Source organism: Sander lucioperca, chromosome 24 (genome assembly GCF_008315115.2).
Source record: "Sander lucioperca isolate FBNREF2018 chromosome 24, SLUC_FBN_1.2, whole genome shotgun sequence".
NCBI classification, from domain to species: Eukaryota; Metazoa; Chordata; class Actinopteri; order Perciformes; family Percidae; genus Sander; species Sander lucioperca.
The window spans coordinates 3,581,898-3,595,650 of NC_050196.1; the positions used below are offsets into that span (position 1 = coordinate 3,581,898).

At 39.6% G+C, this 13,753-nt stretch overlaps 2 protein-coding genes and 1 non-coding gene across 4 annotated transcripts in view; all 3 read right to left on the reverse strand.

Annotated features, from left to right (window-relative positions):
• Positions 1 to 3,643, reverse strand: part of gucy1b2 (guanylate cyclase 1, soluble, beta 2) — a 31,341-nt gene extending 27,698 nt beyond the window's left edge. The window contains exons 1-3 of the mRNA XM_031302403.2: positions 3,568 to 3,643; positions 3,359 to 3,453; positions 434 to 594 (exon numbers count right to left, since the gene is read on the reverse strand). Of these exons, the coding sequence (XP_031158263.2) occupies positions 434 to 594; positions 3,359 to 3,425 (228 nt within the window). The 5' untranslated portion in view covers positions 3,426 to 3,453; positions 3,568 to 3,643. The remainder of the gene's footprint in view (positions 1 to 433; positions 595 to 3,358; positions 3,454 to 3,567) is intronic.
• A 1,097-nt stretch (positions 3,644 to 4,740) lies between these two features.
• trnar-ccg lies at positions 4,741 to 4,813 on the reverse strand. Its single transcript has one exon. It is a non-coding gene; the product is annotated as a tRNA-Arg (tRNA).
• Positions 4,814 to 10,406: 5,593 nt separating this feature from the next.
• LOC116051795 (protein SON) overlaps positions 10,407 to 13,753 on the reverse strand; it is a 41,629-nt gene continuing 38,282 nt past the window's right edge. For both annotated transcript variants that reach the window (XM_031302398.2, XM_031302397.2), the window contains exon 20: positions 10,407 to 11,686. In XM_031302398.2, the coding sequence (XP_031158258.1) occupies positions 11,609 to 11,686 (78 nt within the window). In that variant the 3' untranslated portion in view covers positions 10,407 to 11,608. The remainder of the gene's footprint in view (positions 11,687 to 13,753) is intronic.

Here is a 13,753-nt window from a genome sequence, read left to right on the forward strand (position 1 = left end):
GGAGCCAAAGCCGGCGGTGAATTTACCAAAGTGTGAGTTTGGAAAGGGGAAAGTTACATACTCAGAGGGGCTGTCCTCTCTAGAGCAGCTAAGGTCCTATGCACATAGTCACAAAGCAACATTATCATTCATTTTGGACCAACAGAGTGTGTCCATCTGATAACATCCAATATTTACTCTCTTTAAGCTCTGTTTTTGGTCTCTACCAACTCCTGAGGAAAATATCTGGCTCTGTTTTTTTTGAGCAGATGTGCTGCACGAAGCACAGCTCAGCACAGGTGAAATGATATTTTCCTCATGGCGCACTGAGCACTCACAGGAAGAATATGGTTAAAATATATAACAGTATTTGCCAAAGTCTGGTTTTCTTTTAGGTATGAGGAGTCGTTGGCAAGTAGGATACACAGCAGAATAATAACACACATAAGCACACCTGATAGGACAGAGCAAGGTAACTGTGGAGAGAATCCAGATTTCCAATGAATTCAATGAGATTTCCCCCCAGTGTCCTCAGCATGGTGTCATAGCCCGCTTGCTTACAGAAGAGAAAGAAATGTTCTCCAAAAAGCTTAAGAAATACATCAGCAGAGACATCTGAAAGAATAAAACACATTCAAAGAAACAGTGTCACGTATATAGATATATAAAAATACATCACCATCATCATCTTATCATTTTGTAGTCTAGCCTCCCGGTGCACACCTGTTTGTTTTATTACAGCATTGGCAGCAAGCTATTTAATTACACCATATTCCCAAAGTATGTAAAGTCTAGATAATCAGACCCTTGGGAAGGGCTTAGTACCCTGTTGGCATGCCCTGAATAAACAAATCTTGTCATGTTTTCACACATCTGTGCCCAGGGGTCCACTGTTTAATAATCTTCCAATGTCACTGCCAAGTATATGTATTAATAAACAATTTACCTCTCATGTACAATGCTTTTTTGCAGCTGCTATTGTAAATCCTTTGCAAATATGTAGTGTGCCATGCAATGTTTCTTTAGTACTGACATTTTAAAGAAAGGAAATTAAATTGCCCCATATTCTGCAAAAAACTGGATTTGTCAGTGTCAGTGATTGTGCATGTAAAGATATAAACAACTACTGAGGGTAAGCTGTTTGATTTCATCGGGGACATTGTTAACACTTGAGATATCACATGCGCACAGGTAGGCAAGTTCACACCTCAGACACCTACATGCTGCCTTGATCGGTTAGTTTGTGTTATTGTGTGAATTCAAACTAACCCTAGTTAGTCACACAATAATACAAACAAACTAAGCGATCAAGGCAGCGGTAGACCACCAACTCCTGTGTTCTGCTAGGTAAAATTACTGTATTCATCAAAGAAGCATGGTGGCTTTGAAGAGAGCATAGATGAATATAAGGGCTTCAGTTGCCCGTCGGAAAGGGCCGTCTGACTGAGAGCATGAGCGATTTTAGTACTTTTAGTGCTGAAGCACCCCTAAAATATAATTCTGCATATTGTACATACGGTAACCTACCTATAAGTCTTGGCAATACTGATCCTAAGAGCCCAATTACATTCATGTGTGATTATATGGCTTTATAGTAACAATTTTCAGTGTGTCGAGATCATTATTTGTATTATTTGAACTTGACAATACTGTATAAAATCATCTTTTGTGAGCTAGGGAGTTCTGCTCCTGGAAAATCACAGCATCGTGAAGATAAACCAAAGAATCCAGAATCTAGCTGCCTAAATCATTCAGAAAAAAATTCGGAGCCATTTTTAGAAAATCGTGCTTGTCCGCCTTTAGTCAAAATCCCATGAATCTTATTGATACTGCATATTGGAAATGTCTGCTTTTCCACTGATGGATATTTTTCCACTTTCCAAAACCGTTCCATTTGTAATACCACCTCACCTTTGTCGTAGTCTCACTTTGCCAGACCCTCCTCCAAAGCGTGCTGAAGGAGGATCTAGCTACTTCACATAGCATTCAGGGATGGGGGGAAAACATACTCTGGTTTAATGGCATTTCTTTAAACCAATCAGAATTGTCATGGGCGGTGCTAAACTCCGCACAGAGCCGCTGCAAAATACTTGTGCAAGAGAAAACTCAGATTGGACAGATCTCTAGCTAGCTGTCTCGATTTACCATGCAGAGATCTGAGGAGCAGTCAACAATAGTCCTTAAAAACTTCCAACACAAACGGAAAATACATGCATCCGGTGGAATTTCCTGCAGCACCGGAGCAATCCCAGAAGTGGAACGCAAAGGATATAGACTACCTTTGTAGTAATGGCCCTGTGGCTCAGCATTAAAGTAAGTTTTCTCAGAATTGTTGGTGTCTTTCTAGTTACATAATTCAGTGTTTCCCCTACCATGATGTTAAAATGCACAATTAGCACAGTAGAATAACGTTTTAAAAAATGACGTTAAAAGGGTTCTGTTCTCTCTGTTGCTATCATCTGTCATTTCAGTGTAAATTGTCATAAAGCCGCCTACACATGATAGGCGGCAAAACCGTTTTGCGCCAGCCGTTCCATTGATTTCCAATGGGGAGGGTGGTGCCCTCCCCATTGGATTAGTTATTATTAGTTATTATTAACTAATATTATTATTAGTTATTATTTCAACTTTGACCTAGTTGCCGCTGACCTTTCAAAAGCGCAACAAATGAGATAACAGCATGTCATTACCTGGCAACGGGAAACAGCTTCCTTGCCACCCGTGATGACGATACCTGTGCTGCGCTTTGCTCTCTGCACCCTACCTAGCTGTGCGCAGAGAGCAAATCACTTATCATGTGTAGGCGGCTTAACTGCTAGTCTCTGCAGATTCTTCAGCCTCATCAGAATCATCAGCCACCACCCCCAGTGTCTGGACTCCATGGGGTGATTCATTTTTCTGCTGATCAGTGCAGACACAATTAAAAATCTCCCTGTGTAAGGGCCAAAGATTTTTGCCAAGACTTAATTATCACATATCATCAATTATAATGAACATTTATCTGTACCTGATATGCTTGTCTCTCCTGATTAATTTTAAATAAACACGTTTTGCTTCTGCCCGTGACGGGGGTCCACAGTGCATTGATTAGTGCAGGTACTCCTGCCTGCTTCTCCAAACTGGGGAGTTGCCGGCACCATCTATTGCAGGTAATACACTGACTGTGGAGAAGTACCTCATACAGCCCCACATCAAAATATCCAAACTATCTCTTTATTGCCTCCTTCAAGACGTCATTTTAACCACCATGAAATAACAGGATTTCTTTAACCCATGAGCGCCATCTATTGAAAAATAAAGAAAATAGTTCACAAAGCTTCATTAAGCATTTGGACATCACTACTACTAGGAGGAACTATAGAGGAATTTGCACTCTTACCCAGCAGTAAACAGGCCTCCTGCACCAGGTTGAGGGTTAGGATATCGTCGTAAACCATATATGTCATGAAGGTATCCTGGACGCCTGGTAGAGAGCTATGCAAAAACATTAAGAAATTAGTACATTTGTCAACAATTATAACAATTATCATCTTGATCCTGACAGCCATTGCTGTTCATTATAAAACATATGGGTATATGTGCCCAAACCTCAGTTTGTCCCAGGTCTCCTGGCCAAACTTCTCTATCACCAGAGACTGGAGGCAGCTGTTTATGAACCCGTACTGCAAAGAACACACACACACATACACACACACACACTTTATCTGGTTACCCACTGTTCAAATTAAATTAAATGTCACAATAAATCAGTTCAATAAGCATGTAACGGCACTGTCATCAAAACAATACATACATGGCTTTGACTGAATAAAATGATAAGGTCCTGTAGTGATTTAGATGGAATGTCCTTACTAAAACTCTTCCATATAATGTCAATGTATTATATATACAATTGTATGCAAAAAGACAACATTCAACAATATGACAATACCTACGGAAAATATATCAAATATACGGAAAAGGATTAGGGCCACATGTGAAAAAATGTATTGAGTTGTGAGATTGAAGTCAGAATTCTGACTTTAAACTCTGAACTCAAATACATTTTTTCACATGTATGTACATGTACAAATATAATACAGCTGAAAAAAAAACAAACTGAAACAATAATTTCCAATAAAATTCAACCACAATTACACCTTACAACCTTCTTCTCAGTTATTTGTGTTTCAGTCCAATGACATATAAAAATGTCTTGAAATATTGTTTCTTTTTGTACATACAGTTGTTGCTGGAATGGTCCTTTCCTATTTGTTTAATGCTGTTCTGTGGCTGAGTTTTAATTGTGACCTGCCAAGGGGCTGCAGATGAAAATTAGTTTTAAGCTGTCAGTACATCAAATGGTAGCCTTTTTGTTTAATATTGTACACAGTCCCTTACAGATAAAATAAATGAAAAGGGGGCTGAAGCAGAAGTCAACGTGGCCTCATATACAGCCTGCTGTTGTTGTATTATGATCCTCATGATACAGTAACAACACGACATGAACGGTTGATGTCTTTATTCGCGGTGCGGAATCTCCAAAAAATGTACCTTGTTCTGGAAAAAAAAACATCCTGGCAATATCGCAGCGTAAAATTGGCGTTCCGTGTGAAAGTATTCATGACAAAAACAACGTCCCCAGTGTGTAAAGACCTTAAAACATAATTTGACGGTAACGGTACTGAAAGAATAATATTATATTGCTGCCTGTATACTGTTATATGCTAAGACTGTGATGTCACGTATATTATAAATATTCATTACAAACATGATACTTCTTGACCCAGATGGGACTTGAACCCACAATCCCCAGCTCCGGAGGCTGATGCCTTATCCATTAGGCCACTGGGCCTTGTAAACCTCCTATGGTCTTATCAATCACAAAAATTTTGTAGCTGATTCAAGAAGGTTTTTAAATACTCTATTTAGCTTAAGAAGTGACGAATTTTGTCAACCTATAAAGGAACATTTAGTCCTTCAGTTTATCAGAAACATTCACATTCAGAGTCACCAAATTTGGTTTACGCAAAATTCGTTTTGACTAGACAGGAAGGTATGAATAATTTTGAACTGAAAAGTAACTCTAGCTGTGATACAAATATAGTTAAGTAAAAAGTACAACATTTGCCTCTTAAATGTAGTGGAGTAGAAGTATAATCTAGCATAACAGGGGCATACGCAAGTAAAGTACATATATCTCAAATGTGTACTTAAGTACAGTACTTGAGTAATGTACTCAATAACATTCCACCAAAAAATAAACAGTAGTACTGACTGTACAACTAGAACACTGATGTTCTGGGCGGTTCTGACACATTATCATAGTACACTGTATATAGTACACACGAACCTTTGGAGAGGTAAGACACACTTACACAAAATATAACAAATAAATAAGTAAAATTTGTATTTCACATTTTGTATTGTTGCTACAACCACTAAGGGAAAATGTGCAACTGCATAACATCGGGAGTGGTTAGCTCTAAGTGGAATGTTTTTAACTAATCTCTGTTTTTACTGAATGTCTGCATTGTAACAGAAATGTTTCCTATAGTGCCTAGCTATGTATGTCTAAAGATTTTCACAGGCCTAAAACCTTTTGTGGATTGAAATGTCTAAAAAACTTTAGTGCAGTTTGTAATATTGCTGATTTAGTTAAGAACATGCAAGTAAAAATCACTTGGCTAATAGCACAAATTTGACACCAAATAGAAGTGGCTGAGATTTCAAACACGGTTGTCAAGTATGGCTGTGTCTGACTTTATGATTCCTTGTGCTCCAGCTACTTTTAGTGGAGAGAATAGTTTATCAATTTATATTTGTACCCCCACTCATAAAAATCAACAACAAAAATATGGTTGCATTCCTTTGCCCCTATCAAAACCTAAATAAATACAATCCAAACACATTTGATTGCACAATCCACAGTTATTTGCAATGTTACATCTTTCACATATAGCAACAATGGTTGTTATTAGGGTTCCCCACCAGACAAGGTCTTTAATCTGTTAAAATATGAAGACATACTCACCATGTCTGTGTTTGATGTTATCCTATTGAGGTCTTTGCTCCACAATGGTGCATATGTACAGTAGAATTTACTAAATACTGTGCTCTCTCTCTCTCTCTCTCTCTCTCTCTCTCTCTCTCTCTCTCTCTCTCTCTCAGCCAAGTGGCAATCTCCGGGGCTGAAAAATGAAGCCAATACGGAAGTGACAACCAAGCCTAAAATGACCACTTGGGGCTGTCTCCAAAAGCAAGGCGATCCACAAAGACCACCATATTAAAATTTCCAACTTTACAGCTGAAATAAACACGTTTACAGCCTGGTACTAAAAACAGTTTCACCCGTTTCAAGTAAACTAAGGATTAAAGTTATGCATAATTAAGGCCATTGAGTGACAAATGGGCTAGGTGGGCTTATTTCAGCAACCTGGGCACGTTCAATCTCAAAATCGTTTGATGCAATTTCCGAGTTGAACGACATGTTTCCTCGAAACGGTGTGAAGCGGAGCAACAAGCTTTGAGGTATGTTTTCTCTCCTTGGGTGGGTGTGTCAGATGTCACCCAATCAGGTGTTACATTTTCTCGGGGCTGAACGTGCAGCCGGTTAGATTTGTGTCCGACTTGATCCCGACTTGCTCTGCTTGCGCACGTGGGAAATGATAACCTCACGAGATCACAGCGGCAGCAGTTTGGAGAGGCAGGCGCCAAAGTTGCTTTCCACCGACTGCAAGACCTGGCTCTCAACTGATCTAACTGGTTCAGAATCGACTCAACATGATGACATTTTATATAAACTTTTTATTGTTTTTGAATTGGAGGGATTTGAATTGCTATTTGTCTGATTTAAAGGCTTAGTCTTTACAGAACACATGTTGTGTGGCTGATAGCTACGTTTAGAAGTCAGAGAGAATACATTTTCAGTTCAGATTACAGATCATCTACAGTCTGTTGGTTGTTAACATCAGCAACAGATCGCATGTAGAGCATTTTGACATCTACTCCGTCATACTAAAAACAACTGGAGACTGTGTACAAGCTGATAGATTGGTCTGATAACATTTTATTAAATCGGAATCGGACCTAACAGGATGTGAGTGTTTCTGTGACTTCCTGTTCAGCCTGAAATGGCTGTAAACTGTCCGACTTGAGCTCAGCTTTTTGTCACTGCACACTGCTGCTGCCGCCTGCTCTCGTCCACTTAACAGGCGAGGCGCAGTTCATCTCGAACGAGCCTAATGGCTCTTCAAAAACCTATGGGTGACGTCACGGAGACAATGTCCGTGTTTTTAGAGTCTATGGTTTGAACCAGTGTTGTCTGGAACAAGATAACAGGGTTAGGGTTACAAGTTTAAACTGCACCTGTGGTTTAGTCTAAAGCTCAGTTGCTGTGTCCTCTATAAATCACTAACATGCCACTAGAGATCAACATATCTGAGCTTCCTGAAAAAAGACATAGAGAGGCAGTAATCAGTTAAACTAGTCTGGCTCAATGGATGTACATTGCTTTGATAAAGCCCGATATCCGTCTCGCTATCTCCGCCATCGGGGCTTAGTGCTGCCCAGAACGGTTGTGATTGGTTTAAAGAAATACAAACAAGCCAAGCATTTTTTTTCCACTATGCCAGAATAGATAGCAGTGTAGCCAGACCATACTCCAGCGCTGACACAGCACTGTGGCGATAGGTCTGACAATGCAAGACTCAACCACAGTTAAATCAATCCACAACCAGAAACCAAGGATTAGCGGTACCATCTGGGATGTAATAAACACATGCACTATTGCCTACAAAAAAAGGACTGCAGTCTGGAAACAGACAATGTAAGAAGAGCAGTAAAGGAGGCAAAAATGGACAATGGGAAGAAAGTGGAACTACAATTCATGGAGGCAACCCCAGAAGCATGTGGCATGGTCTAAGAAGTCTAGTGAGAGTGGATAAATAGGAAAGTGGGGAGAAAGAGAGAGGGGATGACACGCAGCAAAGGGCCGCAGGTCGGATTTAAACCTGGGCCACTGCAAAGGACTCCTACATTGGGCGCACACTCTACTGGGTGAGCTAGAGGCCGCCCACAGGGTCATGTATTTTGAGGGTTGTTTGAAATATTTTGGGTCCAACTCCATGAATAGCCTCTGGAAGACCTCAAAGGTGTGCATCAGTTTTACAGGACATTCCAATATTGAGTGCATAGGCAAGGCCAAGAATAAGGCAGAAAGCCCTAGCCACACTAATCACACCTGTCAGCACTGAAAGTCCTTCGAGGATGATCACGATATCGTCAGGCTCACAACACACATATATCTTCATAGGGAAGACTTCAATAGCCTTCAGGATGTCAGCTTCTTTAGCCCCTTCGGAAGTCACAAAAACAGACCATCGATAAAAAATAGGCATGTCCCGATTAAGTTGTTTTGTCCCCAATCCTAGTAGAGATAATACTTACATGGTAGTTCTTGATACATTCCTCTCCTCTGTCCCCAATGTACTCAATCAACCATCGCAGGACCCCCCTCTCTCTTCACATCGATTGAGCAACATGTTCGGGTTTCCCAAGGAGCAAGGAGACATGAAAAGGGTCAAACGACGAGACCATTTGGTGCTCTAATGAGTATTTCTGGCAGCAGACGGCGTATGTGGAATTGAGTTAAAATAAACTACAGTGTGCGTGTTACGTTATAGTAATGAATGAACATATCACGGTGCTACATCGTGGCTTGTTCATGTTTTAAAAGGCTTTGGACCGCAGTGAACTCTATGGCACAAATATATATATCAGGCTCTGGATATATGCAAAATTATAGAAGCCCTGAGAGGCAAAAAGAAAAAAATAATTCTGATGATCCAAGTCTGATCTAAATTGTTTTTTTTTCCTGTTCATGACTTAAGAACAGATAAAAAAAAAAAAAAAAAAAAAGTTTGTTAAAAAGTAATTCAATCTGTGTAACAGGTGGTGAGCAATGCTTTTTTTAAGGATTATTTTTCTAAGTTACTTTTTTTTCATCTGTGTAAACAGTTGGACATATTTTTTGCCACTTACAATTTTTGTGCGGTCAGGTTCATTTTGTGTTTGTTGTTGTAACACTCATTTTGGCCACAAGAGGCTGAAGTGCACCACTACCCCATGTTCTAAATAAGACTCAAAGCATTCCTTCTTTCTTTTTTCAGGTGAACGTCAGTTAAAATACATTTCTAGCCCAAAAAAAAACACATAACAGTAATGTTACATTAGTTGCTACCACAATATATGTACCTTGTGTTTAGAGTGCATGGAGAAATTAAAACTCACCTGGAAGAAATGATGAATGCTTTTAGTCCTATTAAGAACATGGGTAGTGGTGCACTTCTGCCTTCTGTGGCTGAAATGAGTATTACAACAAACGAAAATGTCACCTGACAAAACTTTTTGTCCACCTGTTTCACAGATAAAAAAAAAAATAAAAAATTAAGATCATTTTTTGGGTATTTTGGGCCTTTTTTTGATAGGACAGCTGAAGACAGGACATGGAGGAGAGAGGGGGGGTGACTTGCAGCAAAGGGCTACGGGTCAGACTTGAACCCGGGATGCTGAAAGGACTAGAGGTGTAACAATGAATCGATTAATCGATTAGTTGTCAACTATTAAATTAATCGCCAACTATTTTGATAATCGATCAATCGTTTGAGTCATTTTTTTTATTAAAAAAAATAAGATTTCTCTGATTCCAGCTTGTTAAATGTGAATATATTCTAGTTTCTTCTCTCATTTGTGACAGTAAACTGAATATCTTTGAGTTTTGGACAAAACAAGACATTTGATGACGTCCTCTTAGGCTTTGGGAAACACTGATCCACATTTTCCACCATGTTTTGACATTTTTATAGATCAAACAACTAATCGATTAATCGAGAAAATAATCGACAGATTAATCGACTATGAAAATAATTGTTACTTGCAGCCCTAGTAAGGACAGAGCCTTAGTATATGGGGTGCACGCTCAAACAGGTGAGCAACCAGGGTTCCCCAAGAGATGAATTTTCTTTACAGGAACTTAGAAAGATTATTCTGGCAAAACCTTTTATTCACCTATGCTTATGTCATAAACAGGAGAGAAAACAATTTAGATCAGACTTGGAAAATGGATCATCACAATTTTTTCCCCCAGTTGCCTCTCAGGGCTTCCGTACATAATACTTCTTAGCAGGCTCAGTTTTTTGTTGGCTTTGGTCTATTCATTAGATTTGTCGACAATAACAAACATATAGAACTGTATCACTTATACTTAAAAGAGCATCTACAGTAGAGATCGTACCTTGGTCAGAAATACAAGTTTGACAGATTAGAAATATTCTCCACATATTCTCAGAATAGAACAGATTTTTATAGTCAGTAGTCATGTTTTATCCATTTGGGATAGTATACTTCTTCACAAAATGAAAAGGTCAATCTTTAAGTTTTTTTTTTTTACTGCCCATGGGTAAAACATTTTGTGTGGGAATCACAGTTTTCATCAGAATACAAGAGTAAATTATGACTTTACACAATCAGTGGACTGGGTGTCAGCACTTGCCAACCACAGCAGATACCCAGCTTCAATGCTCAGCAGTAGTGCTCCTTACTGAGAAGATCTTAAAACATCTGGCAGTGTTTACAGATGGGAAGATGGTGAGAGATGATGTCATTGCATTATGGACTCCTGCTGGTTGATTAGGGTACTTGTCTTGTGGGAAAATCTCCCACAAATGCATTTTCAACTCCCAGTGAATCTCTTCACCGGCGAGTGAAAAGAAGCAGCTGACACAACTCGTGTGTGTGTACTGGAGGGCTGAAATGGAGGTGAGCACCCTGCTAAGTTGTATAAACGGTGACACTGATAAGAAGCTTAAATCACATTAAACATAGGCATTTTTGCCAAAAAACACATTTTGGCTTCCTCTACTACATAACATAAATATAATCTTTATTCAGTTTACACATTTTTAGAGGGTTAGTTCCATAAAATTTAAAAGCCTCTTGTATGAGAAACAATTTTTTTTTTTTTTTTTTTTTAGAAAGAGGCCAGGCCACAAATGTAATATCAGGACCAACAGAAAAGTTAACCAACAGGACACAGGCATTTACAGATACATTGTTCATTTTTTTTCCAATGTCAGTGACCAACAACAAATCCATTGCTGTGAAACGTGTGTCTGTTCTAGGGTTATACTAAAGTATTGGTCAGCTAATATATATCAGACTAAAATGCTACTATATCATACATACATACATATATACATACATACTGTACATGTCATCCACGTTTAATATGATGGAGACTCTTTCGCAATCCTAAAAACCCGGCAAAAAAATATTTGCCACTGTCAGGAACGTAGTTTAAAAGAAAATGTGACTTTGAAGGGTATAAATTCAGTCACAGGTGGCTTCGATACAAAGATACTCAGAGTCACCTGAAGCCAGACTGGTCTTCGTGGTTCTCACTGTCCTGTGCCTAGAGTATTTGTTCAGTTCTTAGTATACTGTATAAATAAGTGACCAGAGTGGAAATGATGGACCGGTTATTTAGCGGGACTCAAAAATCCCTTTCTGTCAATGTCCCACGACTGAAGAGAGAATATAGTCAAACAGTTGAACTGTGTAGAATGTGTCAGTCCCTCTATTGTGTGGATGTCTATGTAGAAAACAGGGGGCCAGTAGACGCAGCAGTGAAGACAGGGCCAGTGTAGAGTCCTGGTCCATCAACAGGAACCTAGGGACAAAATGAAGGACATTTGAATACAAGCGGGCATTGAATTAACGTGATATTTCACGATTAGCACATGAAAACACATTTACTAAATGTACACCAAGATTTGAAATGATAAGTAACACAACATCTGGTTTAGTAAAGCCGGTTGTGGATTAATCGGAATGGTCATGCAGCACAAATAATCTAATCATTCAATAATAAAATTAGTAGGGCTGCAACTAACGATTATTTTCATAGTCGATTAATCTGTCGATTATTTTCTCGATTAATCGATTAGTTGTTTGATCTATAAAAATGTCAAAACATGGTGAAAAATGTGGATCAGTGTTTCCCAAAGCCTAAGAGGACGTCCTCAAATGTCTTGTTTTGTCCAAAACTTAAAGATATTCAGTTTACTGTCACAAAGGAGAGAAGAAACTAGAAGATATTCACATTTAACAAGCTGGAATCAGAGAAATCTTATTTTTTTTAATAAAAAAAATGACTCAAACGATGAATCGATTATCAAAATAGTTGGCGATTAATTTAATAGTTGACAACTAATCGATTAATCGATTCATCGTTGCACCTCTAAAAATTTGACCTATAATAGGACTAAAGACATGGAAGAGGCCGACGCGGTTGTCAATTTCCCGTCCAGCACCCACGTTGTTTAAACAGCAAATGGACCTGCGCTCATCTGTGCACCCATGGGCGTGCGTGCTGGTCTTACAGGGAGGTGTGTTCAGGTGCATTCTTGGCGTGTTGCTATCTTGAGGCAGCGGGAAGTGATCGCGCCATTGACCAACAAAAACCTGGTCTAAAGTCAACAACGCAGCATTTCATAGTTTTTTTTAACGCCTGCTTCACCTAGTGGAGTTTTGGTGTCATAGTGCTCGTGCCATATATGGTCTGTCAGTTGATCCATCAGTTTCTTCTCCTGAGGATCTCTTCTTCCCGCTTAGCAAATATGCCATCATAATAGCAATGCGCCAAGGTACAAATGCGCCCGGCTTTTAAAGGGAATGGGAGATGACGCTCTGATTGGTTTATTACATGTTACGCCCAAAACACACCTGTGATTAATTAAGACATTAACCGTGCGTTCACAGGCATCGGAAAAACATTTTTCCTAGTGAAAACGTCATCATTCACGTCACTTCATGTGGGAATCAGAGGTGGGAAACGGGGGCTAGATTTTGCTAACAGAGTTTCCCAGTTGGTGACGCGTTGTTGACAACCGACGTACAGAAACGCGGCCGACGATCGTTCAAATGCGTCGAAGGGTGAGAAACTTTTCCTAAATATATTGAAAATTCACCCATGCGTGTAATATATATTTGCCAACGTCCACAATGTGCTATCGATTTCCATCGATATCCGTCCATTGGTTTCAACAGAGTGACTAGTAAATTAGTTATAAAAGTTGTGTGCTATTGCCAGCAACAAATAAACCAACTCAAGTCAAGTAGGCCTACGTTTTGAGCTCTTGTACAAACTGTAGTGAGGAAAGTGATGCGTAATTGAAGAGCTTTGGGGTGACCTTTGTTATTGCGCCTTGTTATCTGTGTCCTTTCCCGTTCGTTGCCCTGCAGATAACACAAACACCTGTCGATGTGCCGTTTGTATGCTCGCATAAGAAAATGGCAGCAAATCTTTTGTTATTGTGGCTTCCATGTTTTCACACACCTGATGCTCTAGGCTACACCCAACAGTTGGTGGCAGTCATGCAACACGTTGTTATGCCAAACGCCAATATAACAGAAGAAGAACACGCATAGACAGTGAAGCGCATGAACGCTGGCAGTCGGAAAAACAACGTAATCACGGGGGGCGGTCCCTGATATTCCCAGGTGGCACGAACGGACCATCAGTACAACCCTTTTGAACCACGCGCCTGGCGCACGGACCCTTTTTTCCGCCGTTCAACGAGCAAAAGTGGATTCGTACTCGCTAATGAGGGCTAAACATAAAGTACGTCATGTACGTATGTCATTAGCTTTGTAGGTATTTGGTAATTTACCAATGTATGGGACAAACTGATATTTTGGTGGCGAAGTTATTACAATTCATCTTTTGAACTATATG